Here is a 23,816-nt window from a genome sequence, read left to right on the forward strand (position 1 = left end):
GCTCCCAAAACAAACGCCACTGACGGGGATGCCTCCACCCTCCACGGGAGGTGCCCCTTCCTGGCTGGATCCACTGACTGGGTGCCCATGGACGAGGTGACTTCCCCAGGCTGGGGGCACGCCATCACTGCCTCTTCACAGCCAGCAGTTCTGAAAGGTAAGCTGCATTCGGACCAGACACCCTCCAGGTACCCAATGACAGAGGCGGGAAGCTCTGTAGAAATTCATTTTATTCTTAGACTATTTTCAAAAGAAGCAGTGGTGTGCTGTTTTTCTAAAAATATGCCTTTATAGATTCATATATAATATGTATATTATAAAATCCATATGTGTATTTACATGAGCGCTACGTACAAAATTACAGCCCTGTGGTCTGTACATAATATCTATAGGAACATTCTTGCCACTCATCCCTGCTGTGCTTTGCCCGTGGGAGTGGGGAGGAGAGCCTTTGTGAAGCAGCTTGTGGCTGGCGCAGCCCGGGCACCTCTGCGTTGGGGCCTCGGCAGAGAAGGTGAAACGCCTGCCAAGGAAGGGGCGGGAGCAGCAGGTCGCCGGGCTGTCCTCCTGGGGCCCTGGCGGGCAGCATCTGGAGGCGTCCACCCCATAGTACCAGTGGTGACCTCGAGGTGGAGTGGCTGACCGCAGACCCCTCTGGGGCCATTCTGTGGCCTGGCCTTGCTCCGCTGAACCAAGAACTTGTTTGTGTGAGGGAGCAGGGGGCTGTGGGGGGAGGAGGCCCCTCCCAGCCCTGGCCCCAGGACAGGGAGGGGGCTGAGGCCCTGCCGAGGAAGAAGGCCTGCACTGGAGGGGCTGGGGAGGGCGGGGGTGGCCAGGGGGCAAGGCCCTTCTTTCTCCCAGGCTCAGGGGATGACCTCAGCCAAGCCCAGGCAGGGCGCACCATGGCCAAGCGTGAGGGCAGCCCCAGCCATCAGGCCCGGGGGGCTGGGTCTCCTGGCGGGGAGGTGCATGCACGCGGGTGAGGGGCCGCCGCCTCCCCTTCCTCCCTGGGCCAGGGGCTGGGGGACGACGGGGTTCAGGCCTGCGTGGTGCCCTGTGGGACTGGGCTCCCGCAGCTCAGGCCAGCTGGGGGCAGTAAGGGCCTCCTGAGGCATGCAGAGAAGGGCCTCCATTTCTCCTGTTTCTGTATTCTGAAACAGAAGGGCAGCGGTGCCCGGGGTTGGGCACGGAGCTACTGAGGGGTAGGCAGGGTGGGCTGTGGTCCGTTGGCTCTGAGCAGCAGAGCCCAGTCAAGGGGCTGCTCTGGAGGCAGCCTGAGCCCTGCTCAACAGCAGCGGATCCTGGGCAAGCCCACACTGGGCATGGTGCGGCTCTGGGGACAAGGCTCCTGTTGAGGGCAGCCTTCAGAGGCTTAGCAGGCCTCTTGGTAAGCTGGGCCCCAGTGCAGGGGTGCAGTGCAGCCGCTGGGCCCGGCCCAGGGCAGGGGGCCTGGCATGCAAACCCGGTGCGCTGGGCCCCCGCCCGCATCCCCTTTCCAGTTGCCTCCAGTGCACCCATCTTTGCTGGCCTGACTCCTCCCAGTTTAAATTTTCCTGAAGAATGAGAAGAGCCGTTTGCCTTCAGCGGTGCTGGGCTCATCCCCACGCCCCGAGCCGTGGGACCTGGAGAGGGCAGCAGCAGGCCGGCTCTGTTCCTTCAGGTGCGTGTCCATCAGCTGCCGGTCAATGACCCTGTGCATGTCATCCTGCAGAGGGCAGAGCGCAGGGGGCTGAGCAGGCTCTGACCTGGCATGGGGGTGGGCGGGGAGGTGGCAGACACAGGAAGCATGAGACGGGAGGATGAGGGATGAGATGAATGACCGAGAAAGCAGCGCGTGTGGACGAGCTGCAGGGACACACACCAGCCATGCGGCACCTCCAGTCTCCTCAGGGCTCGGGCGGGCTTCTCGCTAGCCTTATCCCCTCGGCTGACCCTGCAGACTAGGTTGGTCCCTGCAGAGCCAGAGGACAGCCACAGAGGATACTTGCCTGTCTGTCTCTCCGCCCAGGCTGCCAGCCCCACCCCAACGCTTGGCCTCGCCTGGGACCAGTCCTCTCTGTCCTGCCTCCCATGTCCGTTGGGGCAGGGTGGGTGCCTCTCGCTTGGTACCCACACCCTCTCCCCAGGCCCTAAGGTGGCCTCAGCTGGCCAGCCTTCCAGCCCAAGGGGCTGGCCTCGGGGCTTTTCCTGCCCTCTTCCCCCTCAAGTTACTACCAGCCTGAGCTGCTGCCACCCACACACCACCAGCGGCCCACGTGCACGGTCACAGCACCCCCCCCCCCCCCCCGCTGTCCTTGCCCACCATCAACCGGGCACTCAGCCCTCACTGGCGAGGCTTCCGTCTGGCAGAGGCCACAGGCATCACCATCTTCAGGGCTTGATTTACTCCAACTTAGGCCCACTTCCTTGGCTTCCTCCCTGGGGTAGCACCTTCCCCTCTGATTTGTTACAGCTGCATAGAAAATGCACCCCTTGCTCCGACTCTGCCATACACAACAGCAGCTTTCACACCACAGAGGGGCTCCACGCGCTTTCCATTCTAGTTGCCAGATTCTGCGTCTGTGCAAGATTCTACTTGACAAAGGCGTTCTGCCACCAACAGACCAGGAAAACTACCGGTTTAGAAACATAAGCAGCCTGGTCTAGTAAACATCTCCACAACATTTGCCTGATTCCTTCACGCCAAACGGGTGGGCTCTGGGATGTCCTGGTGAAGACAAGGTGCCCGGGGCTGAGCCGGGAGTGAGTCAGCTGCCCATGTCTGAGCACAGGACGGTGTGGCCTGCGTCGGGGGGGGGGGCGGCTCCCTGAGGTCGGGGCAGATAACACCGGTGGCCCAGAGCTGCCACTTACTTGGTGAGGACAGGAAGTGGGGCTGGCTGGGCCCCCACCCCAACTAGCTTGTCCATCACCTCCTACACACTCACCCAAATGCGTGTCACTCAAATGTCTTTGCAGGTTTCAGTGTGAAACAAAGGGACTTTCCTGACCATGTCACCAAGTGGCGGCGGGTGTGGACCCCTTGCTCACGTCCTCCCCACCGCCCTGTCTTCCTTCATATCAGCTTCCTACCTCACCCCCTCCTCTTCCCTACAGAACTGAGACATGGCCCCTACTCTGAAAGCCCCAGTGTCGAATCCCCGGCACGGGGCCTTGTGCTCAGGATGCACTCCCTAAAACTGGTGTCGTTAAAGGCAACCTTAGCAGTGGCACAGGGTCCTCCAGAAAGAAACCCTTTCGAAGCTGCTAGAGTTTTTTCTAGTACACTGCAAACTGCGTTTTTAAAATATCCACCCAGAAGGTCCCATGAAAGATATGACTTCAGAACTTCATACACACACATGCACGAGCTGCTCATGGTTCCACGCCAAGCGTTACTTCTACACAACAACCCACTTATGAGGTGGAACCAAGAAGGCCGGGTCAGCCGGTCAGTACCGGGCCACGTGCCGCCGCGCTCACGGGACGAGACGGTGGAGGGAGGAGGGGCCTGGGCTTGATGCATGGAAACTGCGCGGAGATGATGGCACTGACACACAACACGGTGGCCACGGAGGAGGTGGCAGGGGAGAGGGCGGGCGGGATGAGGGCACAGTCTCACCTCAAAGGCAGGAGGGGTGTACAACTAAAGCTGTTGATACGGGAACTGAGAAAGGCCACTAGATCAGAAACCAAAGGAGCCAGATAGTGAAAAGCCCTGAGGAAGCAAACTGTAGCCGAGAGAGAAGAGAGAACAAGGGCTGTGAGCCAGGAAACGGGCAGCTGGCCGTGGGGCAGGAGGCGGGGAGCCAGGGAGTGGCCCTCCGGGGCGAGGGTGCTGGCGCTCCTGCGGCCGGCCGGGCCCTCCTCCCAGCCCTCCACGCGGGGCTTGCCTGGGAGAGCTGCAGGTGGCTTCTCATCAGTCTGCTTAGGAGTTCTTGGGGAGAAACACAAACGGTCACACCCACATCCTGAGCCTGCGCTGTCCTAACCTCATCAACAAAGGGCCAGTTCGGCCCTGGCCCAGCAGGGAGGCACGCCAGGCCTGGGACGGGGCGGGCTGTCCAGACTCTGACAACGGTGGTCCTCGAGATGGACACACTGACTCATTTTCCCCAGACCTGCACCAGGACAGTGCTCTTCGGAAAAAGGAAGCTGGCCTTTGAGAAAGGGAAGGGGAGCAGCTGCTGGCAGCCCAAGGGTGGCTGGGCTACATCCCGCTGTGAATTTTCAGTCAGTCATACAGGGCTTCCTGGGCCCTCCATGTTAACAGCTGTTTCTTTTGAGCTATTCTAGCAAATTTAAACGAAGCCAAGACAACCAGCTGAAGGAGGCCCCTGTTCCAAGCCTGGAGGTCACCACAGCCCCCGATGGCCCAGCCTGGGTCCTTGCTCCTGAGAGCATCTTCCTTCAGGCATTCTTCCCCAGGGACTGGGGAAGCCGGAGCCCTGAACTTTGCCAGTTAAGACTGGGGTTACTGCTCACCCACACGCACGGGACCCTCCAGTAACAAGCTCTCACTCTTACATTCTGCCTGGGCTCAGAGACCCTCCTTTACCTGCCAAGCCTCAAGCTGCTGCGAGAGGTTCAGTTTCTGCTGAATGGCATCCAGCAGCTGGCTGTTCAGAGACATCATGTCCATCTTGCACTTGGCGAGTTCCAGCTCCACAGCGTTCTTCCTGAAAACAGACAAGCCAGGGTGAGCGTGGATGCCTTGTGCCAGAGGCATTGGGTTCTTCGCCTGGAGTCCACAGGATGAGGAAACAGCCTCTGATCCCAAACTCATAACAAAGAGTCACTGTAACCTTAGCTATGATGTTACTTGTAGAGGATTCCAAAGTTTTGTAACATGTTTTCATATTTATTTTTCCAGTTTTCATAATCCCTTCACCTACAGGCTGGTTACCTGTCATCTTCATCTCACAGATGGAGTAGTTAAAAGAAGATGGTACTTAAATCAGGACTGGAACCCAGAGACCAAAGGCCTCACACAGCACTAAGGAGCTGCTAATCCTTCCCCCGCCCCGAAAGGCTAATCCTCATGGAAGTTGGGGACCTTAACCTCCTGGTGCCTCCTTTTCACAAGCAATCCCCCTCTAAGGGTGTGGTGATCATCACAGCTTAGCTAGTCATAGTAGCCAACAATTAGGTGACCAGTGGTAAATTATATGATGGAATACAGTCACCAGTAGCAACCATGACGTTGAAATATTTACTGATGATGGGGAAATACTCCTGGTGATGTACACTGAGTGGAGAAAAGCACCAAAAGACAAAGTCTGCTATGATACTAGCTTTGTAAAAGGAAACTTGTGTATTTGAAGATCACACACAAAAATTATCTAGTTGGTTATCTCTGGATAATGATCATTGATGCTCCCACAATTTAGCACTTTGTATTTTCACATTTTGGTAACGTTTAACATATTACTTTGTTTGCTTTCCCCATTCCTAACCCACGGTTCAATGCAAAACGCAATGGAGAGTGGGCAGGCGCGGGGAAATGGGAATAAAAAGTGCGACAGACTAACTGGGCAGCCTCTGCGAGGTGGCACTGGTTATGCAGCTGCCGAAATTGCTATTTAGCCCTTGTTTTCATCAACCGCCTTTGTCGCATTCAAAAGGGCGAAACAAACAAAACTGTCTTCTTCCAACACGGCCTACGACCCAAGGTGTGCCCGGCCCAAGGGCAGCTAGAGGACCTGCCAGCATAAGCTGCCTCGGGAACCAAGCTAAGCGGCTGTTAGACGGGGCAGTTGGGGAAATGTGTTTGGGCCACCACGACCATCACTTCCTCTCAGGCCTCAAGTCCCTCGAGCAATTAGTCACCTCCCCTGACACCCCAGGGCATCAAAACAGCGCCCTGCCCACCCTTCCTAGAGAAGCCGCTCCAGGCGGCTCGCCCGGGCTGCGCTGCGGGGACAGGAGCCGAGCCTGTCCAATGAGCGCCGGCGTCTCAGCTGCGTGTCAGGCTGCCCCCGTCACGCCCGCTGCCATTGGCTGGCGGCAAACAGCGGAAATCCTCGCGTGGCGCCGGTTGCCATGTACGCCCCGCGGCCCCTCCCACCCCCACCTCGGTCCAGGAACCTCCGCGCAAACCCCTGGCACCTCACGGAGGCTGCAGCCTCTTGAGCTTCCAAGCGTCTCCCGGCAGGTGGCGCCACGAGCAGCCCGGAGACCCGGGAATGTGCTGACTAATGCCGCGGGCGGAGGGGCAGAGGTCCAGCAGCACTCGCGGCCCGCCGGGCTTGAAGGGGGTTCCCTTCCCGAGAGCCCCCGGAGCTGGGCTCGCCTTGCCGGCTTCGATGTCCCGGCCTCGGCCTCGGCCTGCACTCTCCGGAATGTTTGCTCGCTAGGGAATCTTGGCGCTTGTCATTCATGAGAAAGCAAGCAAAGCTGCAGAAGCCGCTGACATTAGCCCGTTTTAAAAAAGAATATTCTAAGGGCTAGAAGAATTCCTTATTTAAGTGAAACCACTAGGGACTGACTCCTTTGTGTTTTTGTAAGGCAGGCTGCTAGCCCCCATTTCTTTTCACTGAGGACATGCAAGGAAATAAAATTGTTCTTTTCTGAAACTCATCTATTATACAGGATAAGGAACACCTTTAAAGTTGCAGTCCAGCGAACAGGGGGAAGTTATTTTTCATTTTCTCACTCCTGACTACACATTAGAGTCAGGGGGTGGGAATAAGGGGACACTTTTAGAAGTAGCCCCAAACCCAGAGATTCAGACTGAATTGTTCTGGAGACGTGGAGAGGGCCCTGGCAGCAGGGGATGTCCCCAGATGATTCTAAAGCACAGCCAGGATCAGAGATGGTGTCTATGAAAGCATCTTATAAAACACTTAAGGTCCTATCCAAATGTGGGGTGGTTTCTCCACATTTAAATTATTATTTAGGTCTGTTGTCGTAATTCTTATATACCCAGAATTTCATTTCTACGGGACAGAAAGCTATCCTGGAGTGATCGAACACCCTCTCCTAAAGGCCAGCCCTGTTTTATAGTGTCCAGGAAGGACAGGGGCTTCACTGCAGAATTCTCCCTACTCAGGGAGCAGAACTTGCAATTCTGCTCAGACAGACCCCAGGAGGTTAACTGGGCCTCCTCTGAGGGCGGGCCAAGGCATGCATCTCCAGATTTCATGGAGATCTGGTGACTTCCTCTATCCCCCAGGTGCACTTATTTCAAGGGAAGGGGACCGGACACCTTGTTTCTCCTGCTCTCCTGCACCCTGACACACTCTCTGCTGGTATCTCCCACCTCCCACACTGATGACGGAATGTGGTCAGAGTGTGTGGTCAGCTTTCTTCTGTCTGTCTGTCCAGCTGACAGAAGGTGACCACAGCCAGTCTCTACTTCTAACTTACTCTGCTTTTTATTCCCGGTGGGCTTCCACAATTAGCATCCTAATTTTACCATTTTAGTTCCTAACTGTTTGACACAACCTGACCCTTCATTATTCATAAAAGTACAGGCCCACCAGAATGCCACACTGCTATTCCAGCTTTCACTAACAGAATCCACCAGGACACCATGGCACAGACCCAGAGCTTTGTGAGCCTCACTGAGCATAACTCCAAAATGAACTGGAGCTGGAAAGACAACCGGATATGAGACTCTGACCGGATAGAAAAGGGGTAAAGGTAAAACTACGAAATGGAGACGATAGAAATGATGAAAGAAGACAGAAGGGAAGGGACAAATGTATACGGAAGTGAGACGGGGAAAGGTGTGGGGAATTTTAAAATCAAGTTAAAATATGTCATATTACTTTTTAGAAATGCAAAGAGTACCTACTTAGAAATTGTTTCAAATAAGCTCCTTTTAGCTTCCTGACGAGCAGCCTTGAAGTGAGGGCAAAGGCTGTGAAACGGGGGTCAGAGACCTGAAGGGGAGCCAGTGAGCCCCACGGGCCGTGAGCCTGGGGAAAGTAGCTCAGGTTCCTCATCTGTAATAAACTGGGATTAAAAAGTTTTACTTCTTCTTGTGGCTGAAGGATTAAAGGATGGAAGTGTTTTGTAAACAGTAAAGTGATGCATAAATGTTGATATTAATGTGTTATAAAGTCCCAAAGGCAGACACATTTTTAGTACCTTTATCTCCTCACACTCAGTGAATAGAGTAGATTGAAAGTGTGATGAAGAAATAAATTTCAGGGGGATGAGGAATATGTGAATATGCTTTTTTGCCATGTGCTGCCACATATTTTGAATGTAAAAGAATGCACTTTCTTTCTTCTCTGCCAGAGAAAACCCAAAACATTATTTTTAAAAATGACCCAGTTTCCTGGAAATATAAGAGACAGAGAAAAATGATAAGTGACACTCGGGGGATGTAATCAAACTCAGAATATAGAAAAACTGAGATAAATGATCCAGTTTCTTCAAAAAAAAAAAATGCAAACTGGGGGAAAAAAAGATGGAGGGGGAAGCGGTACAGATTTTTGGGACGTGACAATTGAACAGAATATGTGGACTTTGGAGTCTGATTCTAAACAATGATAAAAAGACAATTATGTGAGAACTGGGGAAATGTGAACACTGGATACTAGATGATACTAAGAAATTGTTTTAAGTTTTTTCAAGTGTGATAATTGTGGTGTGTGTTTTACAAAGAGAGCCTTTTTTCTGGTAGAGATTTATGTGAAAGTGTTTCTGGGTGAGACGGTATGTCCTGCGATCTGCTTTCACGTGGTCCAGAGAGGAGGTGGAGGAAATGGGTGGGCTCCAGATGAAACAACGCTGGCCACACGCTGATCAGCGTTGAGGCTGAGAGATGGGTAGGTCGGAATTCATCTCGTGTTTTCTACTTTTGTATAAGCTTGAAAATATCCATAATGATAAGTCAAAAAAACAAACAAAGAACACTAATCTAAAAAAAAAAAGTTGAGGTAAATATATACGATGAAACTGGAAAGCTAAGATATAAGTGGAAAAAACCCGAGACATGTAGAGCATCACTGGTGTTTTAAAAAACTGCAGAAACTCTGCTGCATATATACCTGCATGTGCAAAGGAAAAAAAAACCTACAAAAGGTGCTCAGCCAACCTGCAACAGTAGAGTCTGTCTAGGGAGCAGAATGGGACTGGGGGTGAGGGCGGGCAGCAGGGAAACGCTGGCTTTCAGTTTTGTACTCATCTGGGTGGTTTAGCTTTGCAACCTGAGCACCTACTCACGTTACTTGCGATGGAAGTTAAACCAGCCTTGTCCACTCACTTTGCGATGGCCTCGTCCCGGTCCCTGATGGCCTTCTGAAGCTGCTCCTTTGGCTCCTGGTCCTCAGATGTCACTCTGAGTCGGTCTCTCTCCTCCTTCAGCGCAGTCATCTCCACACTCAGCAGTGTCACCTGATGGAAAACCAAGGGAATGAGTGTGATGACACCACTGCTGCCGGCGGGGGTGTCTCCCCCTAGGGAGTCGGGAGAGAGCAAGGCCCAGGCAGGCGCAGGGCCTGTGTGCGGGGCCGGCTGCCCCTGCTCCGAGGGAGGCATCTCCCTGGGAGAAAGGCGGCTACACGCTAGGCTGGAGCGCAGTGGCGGGGGCTGGGGCAGTGCAGGCCTGGCCGGCGGCCCTGGGCTCACCCCCTCCGCGCACAGTGCAGCACACCACAGCACCTCCTTCATTTCTGGGCTCCCCCTCTGGGACCTGATGAATGAAGGCTACACACGCATCAGGTCTCTGAGACACACGTTTTGGGGGTAGGGACTCAAATGTCGTTTCCAGCCATCTTCCACTCAGTGGGCCCTGGCCGGTCCCCAAGCCTGGGACCTGGCTCCCATCTCTGTGATGGCACTTGATGCAGCCTGGCTCTTCTACCTTCTTCCTTCCACCCTCCAGGTCAAAGCCACATGGAATTTAGACAGAAAAGTGTCACCACCTTTCACTTCAAGCCTGTCACCTTATCTGTCGTCCTGACCTCAGGGAACGGCACCACAGCCCATTCACTGGGAGTTGGCCTTTGGTGGAGAGGTGTCCTCCAAGCGGCTCCCTCAGTGACCACAGCTCACCCAACCTGCTGCACAGGAGCCCCGCACACCCAGAGCTCTGCCCTGGCAGGAGGTGTGCCCCACCCTCCTGTGTGTCTCAGCCTCACTGCAGACGATGCTTCATCTTTAAATGCTTGTGCAGTGGACAGCTGTCACTTGGGGGCTGGTCATTATGCAAAACCCCTTCCTATTTGGGGGCACCCTGGCCGCATGAGCGTTGGTGGCAGACAGGGCGTCCCCTCCCACTAAGGAAGCCAGAAGAAGATACGTCCTGTCCCAGGGACCTGGGCATGTGACCCAGACTTGCCAGTCACAGCCCCTCCCTGGAGTGCAGCTCTTCAGGACACAGCGAAGCCATCGGCCAGCAGGAAATTATTAAATCGACATTAGGTGGTTTTGTTGCCCCATTTCTCATGGCTCCTTTCTGGTTTGGAGCTCAGTTCTCCCAACTTCCTGTTGATTCTGTAAGTTTTCAGATTTAATTCCAATACACTCTCTTTCTGCTTAAGTTAAGCAGAGTGAGTTTCAGTTGTTGGCAACCAGAAACCCTGCCTGGTAGAGCTTTCAAGAAATAATTGTTGCATCAGTTGGGTGGGAGCCCTTCTCACAGTCGATAGGATCAGACTGGAGTCAGGGTGCCGGACCCTGCCCTCCTGTTAAATATTACACATATGTGACACTTTTCCAAGGGAGGATCCAGCCATACAGGTCTGTCCCTCCTACAAGAGGACAGACGTCACTGTCTGTAGAAGCCTCTGCCCGTTAAGGCCCAGGTCTACGCATCTTCAGACAGAAGGAAACTGAGCAAATGCCCCGGGCCTAAGACTGATGACTGAGCTTCCTGGGGCACCCGGGCGCCCTGGCCTGAGACAGCGGCTCTGCCAGCTCCCAGGCAGCAGCCGCTCAGGAGCAAATCAGGGGGCACCCAGTGCCGGGGACACAGGGCACTCTGTTATTGCAATGGGTGCTGGGTTTCGTGGCGGGAACATCTGTGCTCTCATGGCAGGGGCGGCTCCAGCGGGCAGGGTCGGGGGCCCGGGAGAAGCACAAGCCCTGAGGCAACAGGTGAGGAGCCAGGCCTCACCCTCCTCCTCAGCGGGTCCCGCGGCCCAGCGGCCCGGGCTCCGGACCCAGAAAGCATTGGGCAGAGGCAGCGGCCTCCGCAGACCCAGCAGGCCCTGACATGGCCGCGGGCCGGCCGGCCTTCTGCAGCTGAGTCAGCGACAGAGCAGACTCCACGCTAGGAAGGAAATGCCAGCGTTTAATATGCTCCAGGTAAGACCCCACAACAACTTTTTGCTTTGGCCTGGAAAACCTGGTCAAGGTAGAGACCGCTGGCTTAGGAGTGACAAAGGTCTCACCCTCTCTGGGCTGCACGTACTGTTCATAAAAAGCAGGAAGAAGAAGAACTGCTCCCCACCGTCAAGTTACTGTGAGGGTCAAACGCGGTCATCACCCCCGGGCTCGGGCTGGCCTCCTGGGGGCCCGTCCCTGTTTGTCCCCAGGCTCAGGTTACAGCCGCCCTGGCATCCACTTTTCCCCAGTAAGGTGGTGTCCTCGAGATGGAACAGCATCAAAGGAAACGTCCTGAAGTCATCCGTCCGGGCCTTTGTTGCCCTTCGTTTGATAATGACTTGGGCGCAGACTCTGGGTAGGGCGCTGCGCTCAGTGCTTGAGGAGAAGACAGAGCTACGTCAGACCTCGAGCCTGTCCTCACTGGACCGGGAAGCTGAGAGGGGAGCGAGGGTACCCAGGACAAAGCAGGCCCGGGGGCTCCTGGAGGAAGGGGAACAAGAGTTTTGAGGAGGAAATGAAAGCTAATCAGGCACGTGAAGGATGAGCAGGACTGACAGATGCAGGGAACAGGAAAGCCTCCAGGGGCAGAGAGAGACCCAGGTGAGGGAACACGAGGGGAACCTGTCCAGAGCCGAGCTCCGCTCCATTCTGCCAAAGCCAAGGGCATGAGACGCAAACAGCGGGAACGGAGGCTGGGCGGCTGGGGCATTGGCTGGGGAGGGGGTGTGGAGAGGGAACACACTGACATTTCGCAGGAGGGTTCACCAGGATCTCACCGGGGAGGACCTCAGCTGCTCCCAGCACACGCTGCCCTGTGTTTTCGTGCCCCTGGAGTAACTGGCATGCACTTCAGTCCAGCATAAAGGGGCCAAACGAGCGGTTGGGATTGGGTTTCCTCCTGGGTGTTCCAACCCAACTGCCATTTCCAGGGTCCTGGCACCTGGCCCTGCAGCCCACCCCTGCCCTGGGAGGTCAGTGTCACTCCCAAGGGACGGTTTTGGACGGATGCAGTCTGGCTGAGAGGTTTGTGGCTCTGACTGAGGTTTTGGAAGGAGAGGGCCCAGGGGAGAGGCCATCCCTATATCCCATGTGGGGCCGAGCGTAACCATCTGCTTGGTGAGCTTTTTGAAAGAGAATCCACAGAAATTGACCTAAACCCGTTTTCAGTTGAGGTTTCAAGGAAAATTCCCTGGTGGAGACAGCTTCCTCAACAGTTCCACAGCGGACTGCCAGCAACCTACACCTTGCTTATGTTTCTGAATGAAATAATGCTCTCTGGGGTTTCTCGTTTTGTAATTCAGAGAAGCAACAACACAAAACAAAAAACCAGCCAACATCAACGAGCTGATAAGCAGAAACACTCCACAGAAATTTAACGACTTAAAAAAATAAACCAACTTTTTCTTAATCCAAAGAACTTTTAGATCTGCTTTCTCTTCCATTTTGTTCTTCCAGTTTGGAAGGTCTGATCCAGCCCCTGGTCAAACGAATGACGACCCAAGAGTCTTGGGTTTTAGGCACAAGAATGTCTTTGGCGGCTCGACCCGACTCCCCAGGGCTCGGCCAGGACAAGCCACGGCTGCAACCACGTCCTCCTGTCCCCATTACCTGGCCACACGCAGAAACAGGAGTGTGGCAGTGGCTGTGGGTGGGTCTCCCCACACCTTCCAAGAGGATACTATTAGGAAGTCTAATGGGTACGACCCAAAAAGGGCAGGAGTTTATTTCTAGAAGATTCTTTAAGAAATACTCATTGAAATGAAAGCCAGGCTTAAATTCCATCTCTCAGCAAGCTCTTCCTGTAGCAGGAAGGCATGATTAGCTTTGGACAAGGAAAGAAGGGGGCAGGCTGGTGGGGGCAGGGCTTAAAATGCTACCCGTCTGGTGTCCCCCACCAGTGGGACAGAACCTCCACACACGGCCCCAAGCAAAAGGCAGAGGCCTTTACTATCTCCTGGGGTAGATTTTATAAGCTTCTTTCTGGGTGGGGCTGCTCCTGAGCCCTTTAAAACTTTTCAGATCAGAATATAGATGTCTTTCTCCAGCGCTCCCAAGAGATGAGATCATGATCACACAGGCAAGGACCAGCGAGGGCAGCAGCCAGCGCCTCTAAAGCCGAGGAACAGGCTGGCAGAGGCGGCGGCACCGACAAAGAAGAACAGGCCTGCAAAGATCAACTGTCACTTGGTTTGCAAACTTCCCTGCTCAGAAGCTGCTGGAAAAACATCTGTAAACGTCCTGGGAGCTGTGGCACTTTAAACGGCCAGAATCCACCTGACGGTGTGGGCTCTGCAGAAGGCAGCACGTGGCTGGAGGAAACGAGGGTCAGCTATTCTTATCCCCGACAGTTTCACTCCGGGCCGCACCAGAGGACTGGCCGCTTCCCCTGAAGACACCCAGCTCACGGCAACTTCAGGTCGCCGTCCCCGAGGATGTGTTGGCAGACAGCTGCTTCTCAACAGAGGCAGGGGAGGGAACCTCACAGGGGCCCCGAGGGGCCAGGCGGTGGGGGGGGGGGCCCGGGCACACCCTGTGGCGCTGAGGGGCGGGGCGCTCACCTGGCTGTGGAGCTGCTGCAGCTCTTCTAGGCTCTGCCTCAGTTTACCCCTCTCTCCCTCCATGAGCTCGCGCAGAGCTCTCGAATCCTCACTGGTCTGCCTTATCTGTTCTTCTAAGGAGTCATCGTCAATTCTCCGGGAGCTCTGACAGCAAGAGAGCGCCGGCCGGCCAGCCAGAGAGACGTGGGAGCACAGGGAGCGGAGAGGGGGAGGGGGAGAGACAGTCGGAGGGGGAGAGACAGTCGGGTTTGGGGAGGAGCAAGTAGTAGGGGAAATGGGTCAGGGATGGGGAGGGAGGGAAAGAAAGAGGAGACAGGAGGAAGAAAGAGAAGGTTAGAGGAGAGAGATTCTCTGCAAACAATAACTAGGTATTATTTTATCTTCATCTCAGGCTTCAGGGAAGGGAAATTGTGTGGGGCCAGCAGTGCATCTCACTCCGCCCACTCCCCTTTCCAGGACGACGGGCTCCACACTACAGTGCGTTCCCTGAAGCCCCGCGCCGTGTTCAGACGAGGACAAGCACCCTTCATCCCACGTCACCTAACAGGGGTAGAAGGGCGCAACTGTTCTGTAGGAGGATGAAGCCTGAGGAGAAACAGCAGCCCGAGAGCCGGGGGTGCGAATGGGGCGCAAGTCTGGCAGGAACCCAACGGGATGCTGGACGAAATGCCAGTCCGCCCAGGGAGCCCCTCTCCTCCCTGGGAGCGGCCACGTCTGTTGTCTCCTCCGCCTCCTGTGCTCACGTCTATCCTTTGGGCGGAGGCTTCCTATCTTTTAAGTTTGCCTTTTAAGTTAGTTCACAGCTAACTCCACCACCAGGACCAACAGGCGACAGAAAAGTAACCTGCAGTTTTCACCTAGATCCCAGGAGAGCCCTCGCACGTGCCCGGACAGAACCGCATGGAAGGAAGCCACCTCTGCGTCCCGTGCCCGCAGCAAGGGGCCTCCTATCCCCCGGCACCCAGGCCCTCTGCCTGTTCCCAGCGCCCGACGCCCAGCGCCTCAACCAACCCGGGCTCAGAAGACGGCCTTGGAGACTTTATAAGGTTCCAGTTCCAGGGTTAACCTCGCCCTCTGCACTTGGTTTCAGGCTCCCACCAGCCTGGCCTCTTACCGTGGGCTCCAGGCCGTCCACGATGCTCTGTATCAGTCTCTTGAGCTCGCTGAGGGCAGTGCGCAGGCTGCCTGCCGGCACGTCCTTGGCAGACGAGGTTTCCGAAGACTCGTCCATCGAGGAGTCCGTGGAGACGGCCGAGTCGGCGCTGTCGTTTCCTCGAAGGTGCGAGCAGAGATAGCGCACCTGGCAGTAGGCTTCCCAGAGCTGCAGTCTCAGCTGCCCACAGAGAATCATTTCTGATTATGGACTCTAGAGAAGACTGCCGCCTCGCCATCTTTTCCTAGAACTCAAGAAACTAGTTCTAGAAAATTGAAAAAGAAAAAAATCGCCTCTCCCAAGAAATACTGATTCTTACTCTGGGCCCAGCACATCTACACAGACTCCCCGTTCTTACTCTCCCGGCCCTCGAGCCCCTCCCACCGCACGTAAAGCACTTTACATGGGCAGTGACTTTGGTGGGGGTCGGTGCACAATTAGGGGAATGAGTGGCTAGAAGCGGTAGTCCCAGCGCCCTGTCAACACAAGCCGCATGAGGCTGATGATGAGTCAAGAGGCACCCCCTAAGAGGCACTGCGTCGTGACAGCTCCGGCCAGCCGGCCTAGGGGCTGGCACAGGCGCAGACCAGAGGCCGCGGCCAGGCTGAGGCTGACACAGCAGGCCAGGGCCTGTCCCCGGGGCCCCGCGCGGCCCCACGCGCCGCAGCCGTGGGGGGGCCAGCACCTGCTCTCTCTCCTGCTCCAGCTCCTCGGCCTCCATGCTCTGCTCGATCTCAGACAGGAGGGACGTGCTGATGGCGGCAGAGCTCTGCAGACTCCTCTCCTCCGTGAGCTCCTCCACCTTCACCTGCAGCTGTCGGTAGGAGAGCCGCGCCTCCTGCAGCTCCAGCTGGCTCTGATGCAGCTTCAGAGAGACACCAAACGGGCGTGAGGCGAGCTCAAGCCAAAACCAAACAGGAAAACTGACCCTGCCCCCCATCACGCCTCAGATCCCACCACCCAGTGACATGAAAATACAGAGCAGGGAGCAACGTGCTAGACTTTGTTAGAGGAACACAGTCAGCAAAATCTAGATTTGGGAAATTCTACAGGACCAACAGCTCAGTTTCTTCAACAGATACATTTCTAGGGAAAAAAAAAAAAAAGGGTGAAGGGGGACCTATAGATTAAAAGGGACTTAAGAGACATATCAACCAACTGCCATGTGTAGGCCTAATTTGTATCTTGATTCAGATGAAAAATGTGAAAAACAATTATGATATTTATAAGACAAATGAAAAAATCTGAACACATTTGAACCAGATATTTGATGATATTAAATAAATATTGCTAAATTTCTTCAGGTATAATAGTCCTCTGGTTTTATATATATATACAAATTTTTTTTTTCATTTTAATTTTTTTAAACATTTAAAACCTTTTTTGATGGGAGGAATTAATTAGGTCTGTTTACTTATTTATTCATTCATTCATTTATTTTTAGAGGCGGTACTGGGGATTGAACCCAGGATCTCATGCATGCTAAACATGCGCTCTACCACTGAGCTAAATACCCTCCCCTCTCTGGTTATATTTTTTAAAGTTCTTTTCAATCAGAGGTTTTCTTTGTCTACAGATGAGATTATAAAAATGCTGAGATTTACTTCAAAATAATATGAGAGGGGAGCAAATGGAGGTACTGAGGATAGGGCGGGACTGGCCAGGGCGGGATGGTTGGTAGAACTGGGCACTGGGGTACATGAGGCATCATTATATTTTTCTGTTTTTGAGTTTGTCTGAAATTCTCTGTAATAAAAAGTAAAATACGCACACGTACAGGCATTCAGAGTAAGACACTGTGAGACTCTCAGCAGAGTGGCTGTAATGTACAGGAAGAGAATAATAGTATCAAGTGTTGCTGAGGATATGGAAGGCGAACAGCCACTCTGGAAAACTGTCTGGCACTTTTTAATGAGTGATCTACACCTGTAGTCTGATCCAGCTGTTTCCACTTTAGGTGCAGAGCCAGCAATAAATGACTGAAAATGTGCATGAAAGACAAACAGGATGTTCACAGAAACACTATTCACAAGCACCACAAATGGGAAACAATCCAAATGCCAAAAGAGAACAGATATAGTCCCATGCTGGAATACTATACAGCAGTGAAAACAGAACACACTGCTACTCTATGCTGCAGCACAGATGAATTTCTTAGACATGATGTTCAGCAAAATCCAGACACAAAACAATATATCTTGTATGATTCTATTTATAAAAAGTCCCAAAACTTCATTGAGATACAAGAGATGAAAGTCAGAAGAGAAGTTGGCTTTTGTGGAAGTGGCCGCATACTGGCCGGAGGAGGCAGGAGAAAGACTTGTGGGTGCAGATAAAGGGCTACATCCTGATCTTGATCTGGGTGGTGGTTACACGTAAAAACTCATTGGGCTGTCCACTGTGTGCTTTACTGTATGTATGTTGTATTCTAATGAAAAAAATTAAGGGGAAAAGGGGTTTTTTTGGAAAGGAGCTGGGGGTGGGAATAACATCTGAGCAGTAATACTGAAAGGTCCCAAACCCACAGGAAAAGCAGCCTCTCCCTGCTTTGGGTCACACCTCAGGGTTTACAGGTAAGGCCCCAGGCCGGGGAGGGGCCTCGCAGGGCAGTGTGGCTCAGAGCAGGGGGCAGAGGGGACGGCGATGCGGGCATCACGACCTACAGGCCAGGGCTCCTTCCCTCCCTCTCACTGCTGCTACTTCACCCCTCGCTGCACTCTCTGTGGCCCCTCCTCCGTGGAGTCCAAACAGGGTGCTGCTACCCAGCGAGGTTATGACTACTATGGGTCGGGGGTGCTCCAGATGCCACACTCTCCCTCGTACACTGCGTCTCCACCCTTGCTTCTCCCACCGCAGACCCTGACTGCAGACTCTGAGCCCATTTGCTGACCGTTTCGCACACGTCCCCGCACTACGCAGGCCCAGGAGCCATGCTTCCTACTCTCGTAGCTGTGGACTGCCCGCCCTGCTTTCAAAATACGTCTCTGGGCATGGGGATGGGAGAAGAACTTCCTGGGATTTAAATCTAACTGATTTATCTTTTTATAAAAGAGCATTTCTGGGTCACCCCTGTTCACTAAAAAGAGCGGACACTGTACTGTCTTTTCCAGACTGTTGTCCGGGGAGCCTGAGGCTCCTGCAGAGACGCGGAGACCGAGGGTAGCAACTCAGAGCTCTGCGGGTCTCGTGGACGGAGGGAGCTGCCTTGCGGAGCCTTCGGCCAATCCTGTCAGCGCCTTGGGAGCCACCCCTCTGCTGGTCAGTACCAGAGTGGCAGGCTCATGGCACCAGTGGTCTGGATGTGCCTTAACTAGGACGAGTCTGGGGCCTGGCTGCTCAGAGGATGAAAAAGGAACTGGCAAACCTGCTCTGTCTGCCTGGCTCCCATGGATCAGCAATCCCTGCTGGTCCAGTGGGAACTCCTCCAGCCCTGGTTTTGAGGAAACTTAGAAGAAATTTTGTGTTTTTGTTGTTGTTGTTGTTGTTTTAAGGATACGCCTAGGAAGCATTTGGCACAATTACAAACGACATACTAAATTGACAAAATGCTTTACAATCATTTTCTAGACAACTCCACATACATCTCAGCAGGAGAAGCTCAGCACAGACAAGCACAAGTTCTCAGGCACTGGACAAAATTAGTTCAATTACTCATGCACACTCAAAGGTGCTTAATTAATTATAACAGCAAGAGAACAAAGATCATTCATCCAGCTGTCCATATATGGTTTATGTATTTTTTGAAATGAGTGTTTTACTTCAATTAAAAAGGTAAAAATTACAAAATGAAAATAAACAAATCAATAAAAAGCAATAGAAAATTTTAAAGTACAAAAAAAAAAAAAGAGAGAGAACAAAGATCAGGACAGGTCTGCCCTTTCTGGTAAAATAACTGATCCATAGACACATGCAGAAAAGCCAGACCAAACCAGGCAACAGTCTATTAAATATAAGAGCCCTCTAAAATACCACCCTTTACAAAACAAAGATGACACTAAATGTATTTACATGTATGGCCAAGGAAGATGCCAGCGCCTGGTGTTTGTAGGGTGTACTAAACTCATGGTTCAAGCTCACAGTACTCATGCCCTGAAAGTCGGCAGAAGTGGGGGACTCTCCCCGTTTCACACTGAGGGGACTGAGACAGCATGATGCGATTTGCCTCACAGCACACTCAGCGTCGGGGTGAGGTCTGGACTCCAGGTCATCGGCTCTTGGGTCCCCACAGTGAGCCGGGCCTGTGCTATCTGAGGACGAAAGCTGCCCACTCATCGAGATGAGGCCCCTGCACAATCTGTAAGATGCTCAGCTGGGTATGAAACAAGGCAGTTAAATGGCCCTCAGACGAACAAATCCTTTGCTGGGTATTAAGAGTAGAGCAAAATGCCTGACTTTTAAATTTACTGGATGCTCAATAAATAATATTTTTCATCCTGTTCTCAGCCTGAAAAAAAAAGAGTTGGATTTGCTCAGCGGTTTACAAATCTGTGTTTGACAGTAGGACCCCAATTACACAGTGGACCGGATCAAAGGGGCTGCTCTGCGGCGGCAGGCCTCCTGCCCTGCTCAGCCTTCCCCTCACCCCTCTCCTAAGGAAGAGGATTAAGCTCACGGGGTTAGATGCATTCCAAGGCCCCTAGCTCTACACTTCGCACGTCTGACTTAGCACCACTCACCTGCTACCTGAGTGAGCTGGAATGTCTGTCTCTGTATCGGGACAGGCCATTTCAGCGACAGAACTAATTAGCAGCAGCTTAAGGAGAGTTTTATATGAATAGAAAGAAAACAACTACAAATAGTCAGGAGAGACGAGATTTCAGCTCCATAAATGCAGATTTTCCAAATCAAAGTGGGAACCGTCTGGCTCGATGTAGGCCCTGTATTGAGCGACACACTCACTTCTTGAAGGTTGATCGGAAGACAGCGTGTGTGCAGATGGTGAGGATGTGAACGTGCTGTGACTTGGGACTCTCGCTGCTCCAGAGCACGCAGCCCCGTGCCGGCCAGGGGTGCACAGTGCACACTGGCCCCGGCTCTCCCCCACCGCCAGGGTTCCCATTCTTGACGTGAAATAGGGCTCTTCGTGTGTGAATTCAGGCTAGACTGGAAGTGTCTTTTAAGCAGGGCTATTTCCCCATTTTTCTGTACGTCTTTTCCTTCTCCTCTCCACACTCTACCTCAGCAGCCCTCCGGAGAGTGCTTGATGGGGAATAAATGCGGGTGAGGCAGCGACTCAAGAGGTCAGTGATGCACTGGGAGTTACCACTGAGCGCCAGGCAAAGCAGGCAGCGGGGGGGAGGTCTGCTGCTCGGGGCTACCAAGGACTTACTACTACATTACTTTGACTAAAGGATTCCTCTTTCTAAGCCTCAGTCTTAGAATATATGCAAAAGCGCTCTGTTCTCTGTAAGGCAGCACCCCAGTGTTCCCAGCGATGATCAGCGTCAACCTTAAAACGTGAGCAAACTCCTTCTCATTTTGAAAGCCGCTGTGAGGCTTTCGTAGCCAGCATCATTTTCTATTCAACATTAACCGAGGCCCCACTTTATGCAAAGCTCTGAGCTAAAGGTACAAAAAACATGGAGAGAGGAGAAGTGGCTCATTTGCCCTTAAAGAGGCCGATCAGTTGAGTTGATGGAGTCAAGTGGCCTGAGCCTAACACGTCTCCTCCTTGCACACCTCAGGGCCTCTCTCAGCAGCCCAGTGGGCCGTCTGTGGCCTGGTCTGTGGGCAGGGGCCCAGCAGCGCTGGAGTGTACCTGGACCACCTCCACACGGGCGGCACTGCTGCCATCTGCTTCACTCCCCGGCACGCCCAGAGGATGCTAAGGGGAAGCAGCGTTCTCGAAGCCACTGGCCCCAGGTGCTCCTAGGCCAGCCCGGCAAAGCCTTCTCGGCAGCAGGTGCTACACTCTTGTTTCTGGGGAGGCTGAGCGATTATCTTTTTGTTTAGGGCGTTGTTTCCTGTCAAGTGTGAGTCTGGGGATTCAGCTGAGAACCTGGTAGCAGTTCCCAAATAAGGACAAATATGGCCATGAAGTGATTTCTTTTAGGATGAAAAAAGAGGCTAATTAGGCTCACAGAGGGGTCAGCCCGTGCCTTTTCCGGCAACCGGCAGAAGCAGCACAGAGGTCATGCTGTGTTCAGTGGGCAGCTTCTTGGTTTCTGCTTGGTGCCAGCCAGCTAAATGCGCCGGCCCGGGGCAGCAGCAGCAGGGAGCCCCGTGAGCCGAGCACAGGCAGTCACAGGCTCACCCTGAAATCTCTGGCAGATCTCACAAACCCCAGGAGGCAGAATGGCACTCCTGGTGTTCCAGCCGTATTAAGAGCCCAGAAAGAACTCAGTGAAACTGCTCCCAGGCCAGCGGCTCAGAACACATTGGAAGGATGGCCTGTGGGTAACGATGCACTTGTTCTCGGTGGACAAAGGCCAGCTGAGTTAGCAGAGCTCGAGGACAACCACAACCAGGCCCACTCAGAGACCTCAGCTCCATCCTGCCCTGGCCCGGCGGCGGCAATGGCCCCCTGGCCGTGCCTTGTGGCTGGGCAGCTGAGAGCTCCTTTGATCTGGCCGCTTCTCTGCCCCAGTACCTGGAGGTCTTTGTCGTGGCCCTGCCTCTCCAAGATCAGCACCCGGTCCTGTAGCTCCTCCACGGTCCCTTGGAGCAGGTCATTCTCCTCTAAGGTGGCGCTGAGACGGTGCTCTAGCTCCCGCTTCCGATCCGACAGCATCTTGATCTGAAAGGGTGGAGAGCCACAGGGGTGGTGTGGAGTTACACCCGTGCTGATGCGCAGGGAGCGGGCGACCAGCCCCCGAACATGAAGGCAGGGGTGTCTCCAAGTGCTCTGCCCAGGGGCCCGGGCTCCCATCTCTGAGGGAACAGCTGTGAACTCCCAGCTGAGGAGAAAATCCCTCCCTTCTGGGAACCTTCCTGAGAAGAGGTGGGAGTTGAGCTTTGGGGAAGCTGGAATGTGGGTGCCAGGCAGAGGCAGGGAAGGTTAGTGCTCTGGAAATTCCACAGATAACACAGAGAAGGGCCCCACCTTGCTGCCCACGACTTCAGTTCAACCCCACGGTTTATGGGGGAGTGGAACCTAACCCATGGGACCATTCTTCTTAAGTCCTGAGCACAAGAAAATGCCCCAGATGGCCTCTGGAGCCACTGTATTTTCAGATTCTATGGCTCTCCACTGTCCCTCCGCCACTGCTGGCAGGGCTGTCTCTAGAGGGCATGGTTCAGGCCCGGTGGCCTGAGGTAACGGGAGAGCCAGAGGAATACAGAAACCATGGAAGCACCTGCATCAGCCTGTGTCCCGGGAGGGAGCGGGACGTGCACACAAGTAAATTGCTGATTGCAAGACATTTGTGGATAGAAGCAATTGCTCTCCTTTTATTAAACAGGACAAGATGTTTGTATGCTGAATATCTAGCTAGTCTCAAGAGAGAGACAGACCTTAAAGGAAGGTCTGTCTAGTCTTTTCCGTTTCAGCGAGAAAACAAGAGGAAAAGAGGAAAGAGATGCCGAGTCTTCCGTGGCCTCGAGGTCTGCAGGGTCGAAGCCACCGTCATTCCCCAAGGCCAGCAATGCTTCGGCCCGGGAACCCTGCCCTGCCCAGGGGCTATGGGGAGCCTTTCCAAGTCCCCTCAACTGCTGGTGGCCCTGGGGGGCTTTTGGAGCCCTGCAGGTCCCCCAGCTCCTCCCACTTATCAGTTCCCTGTTCACTCAACCAGCGTCTTGCCTGTGAACTCTCCTGACATGAAGATGCTCTCCGTGCTCTCCAGTCTAGCGTGGTAACAACCCACTAGGGGCCCCAACCTCAGACCTCTTCCCGGGGAGACTCTGAAATGAACAGCTAACTTGTCCCAAGCCCTCTGAAATCCACCTTTCCCCCTGCTTTTTGGCTGTTCTCTCTGCACTAGAATTCTGTTCAGAGGGCACAGATCTTCCCTGGCCACCAGTCAATCAGATAGGATGCTGTCCTGGGGAAATGAAGTATGTGGCCTTTGTCCAGAGGGATCAGGTGTCTGGCCAAACAAAGAAACACTGTCTCTCAAGTGTGCACCTGGGTAAGGGACCGAAAGGAGCAGGCCCTCCTGTGAATGGGCCCACTCTTCCCCACACCGAGGCAACGGGACCCACGGGAAGGGAGTTCTTACTCGACTCGGTCTCCATTTAAGTACCCTCCGACCTTTACATTCTCCTTCCCACGATCACCTTTGTTTCCCAAGTTCCACTCAGTGGAGTCGTGAGGTAATACGGCTCTGACACACAAGCCAGCCCCTTCAAAAAGCCTCAGAGGTTCAGAGCTGCATGAAATAACTTATTTGAAGTAAACAATTCCATAGTCTGGCTTTGAAAAGTAGCAGTGTTACTGGATGGAGCAAGGATCTGGCACCAGGCGGCCAGCTCCCTCACCCCAACCTACACGCCCTGAAACTTGTGACCAACTCTGGCCATAAACACTCCTGGGGATGACCCTGTGTCCTGAGGGTCTAGAAAGAGTGAGTTGGGGGGTGGGGAGAGGAAGACAGGCGCGTCAGGAGTCAGACCCCGGCGGAGGTGGCCGCACGGCACGTCATGCACACAAACGGTCACAGGCATGCCAAACCCACCAGCACAAACTACTTACTTCCAGAACCTGCTGCTCAGTACCAGGAGGAAGTCCAGGGATGGGAGGGAGGAAGGGAGTGAGAGGCAGGAGAGAAGAGAAGATATGGACAGACTTTAGGAAAAACATCTTCACGTCATCTACGAAGCAGGGGAGCAGCCACCTGGCTCCTCTGGCCTGACAAGCCGGCTGGCTCCTTAGCCACACTGGTGGTGGTCGGGGCTCGGGGGGCGGG

General features: G+C 53.8%; 1 protein-coding gene across 5 annotated transcripts in view; it reads right to left on the minus strand.

Moving 5' to 3' along the window:
• Positions 1–212: 212 nt before the first annotated feature.
• The window catches only part of BICDL1 (BICD family like cargo adaptor 1), a 66,537-nt gene continuing 42,933 nt past the window's right edge, over positions 213–23,816 (minus strand). The window contains exons 4-11 of one of the 5 annotated variants that reach the window (XM_014566021.2): positions 23,603–23,614; positions 21,563–21,709; positions 15,659–15,838; positions 14,935–15,153; positions 13,821–13,964; positions 9,197–9,327; positions 4,538–4,658; positions 213–1,705 (exon numbers count right to left, since the gene is read on the minus strand). In XM_014566021.2, coding sequence (XP_014421507.2) covers positions 1,544–1,705; positions 4,538–4,658; positions 9,197–9,327; positions 13,821–13,964; positions 14,935–15,153; positions 15,659–15,838; positions 21,563–21,709; positions 23,603–23,614 — 1,116 coding nt within the window. In that variant the 3' untranslated portion in view covers positions 213–1,543. Of the gene's footprint in view, positions 1,706–2,302; positions 3,711–4,537; positions 4,659–9,196; positions 9,328–13,820; positions 13,965–14,934; positions 15,154–15,658; positions 15,839–21,562; positions 21,710–23,602; positions 23,615–23,816 lie in introns of those variants that run through there. The other 4 variants (XM_032471405.1, XM_014566022.2, XM_006192695.3 and 1 more) reach the window with 4 other exon arrangements.

Source organism: Camelus ferus, chromosome 32, assembly GCF_009834535.1.
Source record: "Camelus ferus isolate YT-003-E chromosome 32, BCGSAC_Cfer_1.0, whole genome shotgun sequence".
NCBI classification, from domain to species: domain Eukaryota; kingdom Metazoa; phylum Chordata; class Mammalia; order Artiodactyla; family Camelidae; genus Camelus; species Camelus ferus.